Genomic DNA, 6,456 nt, shown 5'->3' with positions numbered 1-6,456 from the left:
TAAAAAATCGAACTTTCAGGAATCAATACATTCTAGAACTTGCAAATTATAATAAAATGTTGTCCTTTTCAAGAAATAGGAATTAAGGATCTATGAAAACACACTGAAAATTGCATCTTCATTATTTTTAAAACTTAGCCTGCTGTGTGGGGAGAAGTGTACTGGTAACACTTCTGGCTTTGTCTTCCACTGTCACAAACCTCAGTCAATCAGAGTTCCATTGAAATGAGGCACCAGGCCTCATTTATGTAGTAACACCTTTACAGATTTATTTAAGCCATCCCTAATGTGTGCAGCTCAATAGCGTACTGAAGGGCTTGCTTTTAAAGAATGCACTTTGAATCCCTGATTTGATTTCTGAGGTACTGAATTCACACAGTGGTTTTGCAGAAAAAGAGGTTTATTCTCAACATTATGAGCCCTATAAGGACAAGAAGGCAACAGTCAGCCACTACTTATTTTTTCAATCAAAAAATTGTTCAGTTTTTCTATTGAGGCTGTTGATTTATCATAGATATGCAATTCTTTACTGAATTTGGCTACACCAGCCTCTTTGATTTGCCTATGCTTCATGTTCTAATGGTTCAAAAGACAGATGCAATGCACGTTTGGATCTCTGCAACAAAACCAAAAAAACCATGTAGTCAGGATCATACAGACACCACTACAAAAAACAAACACACACATACACACCCCACCTCAAAAAAACCCCCAACAAACCAAAAACAACCAAAAAGCCTAGAAAACAACTATTTAATTCTAATACAAGACAGCCTCTAAGTGACTGAGGCAAGATAAAACTTGACAAAAGTAATTGAACATAAAACTCTGTCCGGAATAAATGAGAGATATAAGGGGTTTGACTGCTGGCCCAGAGTATCCTACCATACACTGCCTACAAGCAAGAAAGGTGTCCCTACAAGAAAAAAAATAATGTCAAGGAAGATATTGAAATTATAAGAAACATTTCCAAGCAGTACAAAAATAAAAAATATCACTGAGTTTTAAACTTGTAAAATCATAATAAACCTGAAAAAGGATTTCCCATAGCTTTAAAATAATCTGTCAGGATGTTCTTTTGTATCACAGGAATTTATGCTGATGCTGGTTTGTGGTTGGAATAAAAATAAACCAGCTTTAATAGAAAAGTCAATTTATTGGAATTCAATCACAGATTTTCTTCACAGCTTTTGGCTAAGAAATCTTGGTTTAATCTAATTGAAGAAATCATTTGTTATATTCTTAAACAAAGAAACAAACCCTAAAAAATATTTAGAAAATAATGGAGAGAGTACCTCTTTGTGCAGCTCTTAAAAATGTATTTTTCACCAAACTCAGAAATCTTCTTTTGTGTCATCTTCAAATTTTTTTGGTTTTCCTTAGAAATAATAGGCTAGATTCTGGGGCTTTGCCTGCAGGTAGAACCTGATGGAAATCAAGGACTATTTTGTGCAACTACAGAAAGGGATCAGCAATTCAAAACCCATGTCCTTTTTTCAGTTTTACAGATACTTCAATACATTGCAGACAGCATTATTTCTTTATTTTATTCTAATAAATGGTGATCTGGGGCTAGAGTCTCTATTTTAAAAAATTGTTTCTTTTTTGAACACGTGAAAAATTAGGATTTTTCCATTCAGAGAGAGGGGAACAAATTCTATGTTTTATTTTCTGATGTTGTCTCAAGAACAAGAAGGCATATGTAATTGTTTGTGTAGAAGTTTTTGCTTTCCCCAGCAACAATTTCAGCTCTGCAAATGCAGTCCAGCACCTCTGACTGTAAACACAGAAATCCATCAGACTTTACTGGGAGATGAACACAGTCCTAACTGCCAAACACTGCTATTTAATGAGATGCTGTGCTGTAAATATCAAGGAGCTTATTGACTGTTGTTGTGAACCAATGTTTTTAGGTGAGAGGCACAGGGAAAGGCTCTATGGTTTTGCTGAAGGTAAGAGGAGATGTAAACGTATTTCTTTGCAGTTTTATTACAGATTTTTATGTTCTTGTTGGTCCCAGGGAACTCATGTTAAGCAAAGAAGAAATTCCTGAGTATCCTTCGTATTGAAAACATTATGTTCCTTTCAGCTATAACACTGAAAATGTGCCTTCTACATCACAAAGGGAGATGAAAGGACATTTTAATAAAAGGATGACCCTCTCAGTAAAAATGCCTATTTTCCCCCTGTGCAGCACATAACACCTGCTGTCTCCCTATAAAACAAATGATTGATTCTGAATCACTTTGTGTGGCAGAGTTACCTTGGGAACAAAATCGTGTACCAGCTGTGTCACAGCCATCACTCAGCAATTAGCTGAACTGGTCTTCAAGCAGAAACAATGTCACTTTATCTCACAGGTCAAAGATTTCAGGTCAAAAGAACACAGCTCTGTATTTAATTTTGTATATCTAAGTCAGTCTGCAAAATGCTGTAAAGAGGCTTATGGGGAAAACTAAGAGAAAATCTTATTCTTTTGCACAGAGATTTAATAAACTGAAACTGGCCAAAATTAAATATTGCACTTGTTCTCTGAAAAATATGTTTCATTTTCAATACTGAGGCAACAGACCTTCCCATAAAATGTTACCCAGCTGCTAGATGAATCCTGTGATAATTATGATAATCATGAACTTCATGATCTTAGAGGTCCTTTCCAACCTAAATTATTCTGATCCATAAAATGCAGTCTTATTCTTGTAATATAAGATAAAGACAAAAGGTTTGCTTAATTCTTGAGTATTCTATATTTTGAAAAAAAAAATTAAAATGCTAATTTAATCAATCCAGGATCCTTTATTAGTGAAACTAATACTGCTAAGACAGCTAAAGTGGTGACTTCACAAGATTATATTTGCTGTACTGACCTCAAACTTCTGAAAGCACTGTGGTTTCGCTATTTTGCTTATAAAATCATCCGGAATGGTGGGACCCCAGCTCCCTAGTAAAGAACTCTGTTTTACTGAAGGCTTACAGGTCTACAGTAGTTCTTTGAGATCACACCTTCCCTTATGAACCTTGACGCCTAGGCATGGCTACAGAATAAGAGTGCAGGGGGTGCAAGGGTGCCGGTGCAATGAATTTTTTTCAACTCCACGCATTTCTTCTCTCTTTCACACACCAGGGAAGCAGTGAGAGGAGCAATCAGTTGAATTTTTCTGGAGTTAAAGAAAAAAAAGGCAGCATCATGCCAGCACTAAAAGCATGCCACTCCAACTATTATGAGTGACAGTGTGCAGAAAGTTCAGTCTGGAGCCCTGGGCCTGACCTTGGTCTTAGAAACAGCTTTACACACTTTCCTGAAATTGTAGGAAGAGTTTTGCTATGAGGGATCTCTTGAGGTTTAGCAGAATCCCCGCCTGCTAGCTCTCATCCTTTTACTTTTGTAACACATCCTCCCTACCACTGCAGGGTTTTGCAAATGACAAAAAGGACCAGTGAAGGTGATGCAGGGCAAAGTGGAGATGGGTACAAAACACAATGAATACCAAAATAGGTACCAGCAAGTTTTAATCGTTCACCAACCTTGATGACAGAAGAGTGGAATGTGTGAAAACCAACTAATCATCTGGATTTCTAGCAACCCTCCAACAGGTCCACGGCAGCTACCCTTGGGGAGAAAGGCTTTTTTGTTCTGTAGCTCCAGCTTCACAAGTCCAAGCAATGGCCTAGAAATGTGCAATCACTGTCAGGGGTCACACTCTGCTTTACAATCATCACTGATAGTTCCTTGCAGTGCAGAGATATCACACTTGAGACAGGATTTTGTCTAAATGTATGGATTATCTCGAATTAGGAAACTAGTCACCTAGGGAGTTCTGTACTGTTTTGGGGGGAGGCTTCTCGAGGGATAGGAAATATCAAAGAGAATTTTCGATGTGGAAAAGAAACAATCATTCATTGTTCCTTTACAAAGAGGGTATTATGAAAAAAGGTGAGTTGGGTTGTTTTTTTTTTTTTTTTAATAGTGAGCTGCAGAGCAGAATTGCAGTGATCTTTATCAGATTTAACTGTTAATACTATCCTCTGTCTTTCTAAATACCTCTGGATTGGTATGTTTGAGTGCCTAAGAAATATTCAGAGGTAAGATGGTATCCACAGTCTGTTGATTGATAGAAAATATTGTGTATTATTTACAGAGGAGGAAGTAAATCATCTATTGCTAGAGAGATAAACCTACAACAAAACTGAGGACTAGTCAAGGCTGTGAGGAATGGGTTAGGAAAGGATTAATACTAACAGTAACAAATGTTACAATGACATATTCATGCAAATGAAAAGCCTCCAATTAAGATAGAGACACAATTTATGTGTTATTCCAACATGAAATAGTTAATATTGCTTTAAAAATTCTGGACATTTTGAAATATCTGACAGAGATGAAAGAAATAACATGTAGAGGTAAATTTTTATCTTTGATGACCTGTCATGAAATGTATTGAGTACCAGCTGCTGTGAATTTAATTTCAAAGTTGTTTTTGACAGCTTGTTCCAATTATATCCTTATTGAAAGGCTAGATTTTTGGTAGATTGACAAGTTTCCTTTTTATTTTTACCTTCTAATGAGCAAAACAATCTGTTACAGTATATTGATCCAGCTTATTTATTTCTGGCTATTTAAAATATAGTCTGTTGTCCTTCTCTTCAGATACTCTTACCACCTGCAGTACAGCAATAAATATGCTTGCATTTTCAAAAATAGGTGGGGGGAAGGTCACTTTTAAGGAATTAGTGCTTTTTCTGTGAAATGAAACTATATTAAGACCTATGGGATTGTGTAACTTAGAGGATTAAAGTATTTGAATGTGTATTGACATAGGCACACTAAGGGTCATTACCCCCGCTCCAGAAACACAATAGACCACACAGCTTCCTTAAATGGCAGAGATTATGACTAATATTTAGATACTATCAACATCTTTTGGCCTGGTTCTGAGCAGTGCATGAAGACCTGATTGAGGCTATCGCAGTTGCAGAGTCATCCTGTGAGAGTGATAGTAACACATGCAGAGTGTAGGAGCAACAGAGACAGTCCCTGCATCCATTCAGCTTCAAGAGGGACACCATCAATACAGGAGAGCTTCTCAAAGGGTGGGAGACTGCAGCCACAAGTAATAGCAGGGGACATTTTGATTGAGGTGAAGAAATCTTTATTTAAGCAGGTTTAGACACTACCCAAAGAGGTGACAGAATCACCATCCTTGGAAATTTTTAAAACTGCCCAGACTGAGGCCTCAGCCAACCTGATCTAGCTTTGCAGCTAGGTCTGCTTGGAGCAGGTGACTACGGAGGCCCTTCCACCCTAAACCCCTCTCTGAGTCTATGATCTTTTTTAAAGAAGCTGTCAATTAAGCAAACCACTCTCCCAAGAAGCAGAGAGAGCATTCTGATCATCCATCACACGGGAAATTCAGAATACGTTCCACTTACTGGGGAGAATTTCAGAAAGGCCAGAAAGGAACTAGAGTGGTTGCATGGCAGTGTAAAAGAAACAAGAGCAAGGACTATTATGATCTTTCAGTAATGAGGAAAGATGATCAATACTGTTGGATTAAATGTAAACATATGCTAGGACTGTCCAGGCATGAAAACTAAGAAGAAATCCTTTTTTAAATGCTTCAGGAGATGAAAGGCAGAGAGGCAACCAGCAGAAATAATAAGGAAAGAGGATACAGAAGAGACAGAGAAAAAATAACTCATCTGCAGAAAAATACTTATCACAAATTTATTATTTCTCTACTATTTCCACCTTACAGGGTACATGAAGGATCAATATATTGTAACATAAAACCAGTTCAGGGATACAAGGTTTTTCTAATGCTTAAGATAGGAATGCTGCAAATTAACCAATAGAAAAAAAATCCCCAAATAAAAATTCATGAGGTTAAAAGAAGGACCTAATCCTGAGATAACAAAACAAAAATGTTCCAGATTGTGATTGACGGTATAATTGATGGAGTGCAGCTGATCTAGATAATTCAGCAATGAGGGTTGGGTCTCAAATTTGTTGATATTAATTACATTACATTTTAATTTAACTTGCTTCTCCTGATAATTTAATAGTGGTGGCAGGTATTAATACTATTACAGCTGAAGTAGCATCCTAATGAGATGAATCAGATCATGGCCATAATAAGAATTTCCACCTGTGTGAGCATTTGAGTTTCCATTCTGTGAAACAAGAATGGAGATTTCAAAAATGCACCTGTGGCTTTTCACACCACACATGAAAATGCACACATGCACATGGAACATCATTAATACTGCAAGACTGCACTACTAAGCATTCAGCTCAGGACATATTTCTACAGTAATTGTGTCCTTGCTTGTTTATCTTGTAGTTAAAAAAGAAAAGGGAATAATTCGCCACTTTTTTTTTTTTTTTTTTTTTAAGCTTGTGATAGCATATTTACTTCCCATTTTCAAGGAAGTAGGACAAGAAGGACAAAAGAAGGA

At 36.8% G+C, this 6,456-nt stretch overlaps 1 protein-coding gene across 1 annotated transcript in view; it reads right to left on the bottom strand.

Annotated features, from left to right (window-relative positions):
- Nucleotides 1-382: 382 nt before the first annotated feature.
- Nucleotides 383-6,456, bottom strand: part of MED10 (mediator complex subunit 10) — a 46,876-nt gene continuing 40,802 nt past the window's right edge. The window contains exon 5 of the mRNA XM_066326771.1: nucleotides 383-616. Coding sequence (XP_066182868.1) covers nucleotides 585-616 — 32 coding nt within the window. The 3' untranslated portion in view covers nucleotides 383-584. The remainder of the gene's footprint in view (nucleotides 617-6,456) is intronic.

This window comes from Sylvia atricapilla, chromosome 1 (assembly GCF_009819655.1).
Source record: "Sylvia atricapilla isolate bSylAtr1 chromosome 1, bSylAtr1.pri, whole genome shotgun sequence".
Taxonomy (NCBI): domain Eukaryota; kingdom Metazoa; phylum Chordata; class Aves; order Passeriformes; family Sylviidae; genus Sylvia; species Sylvia atricapilla.
Note: the sequence above shows the minus strand (reverse complement) of the source record. Positions and strands in the feature narration are given on the sequence as shown.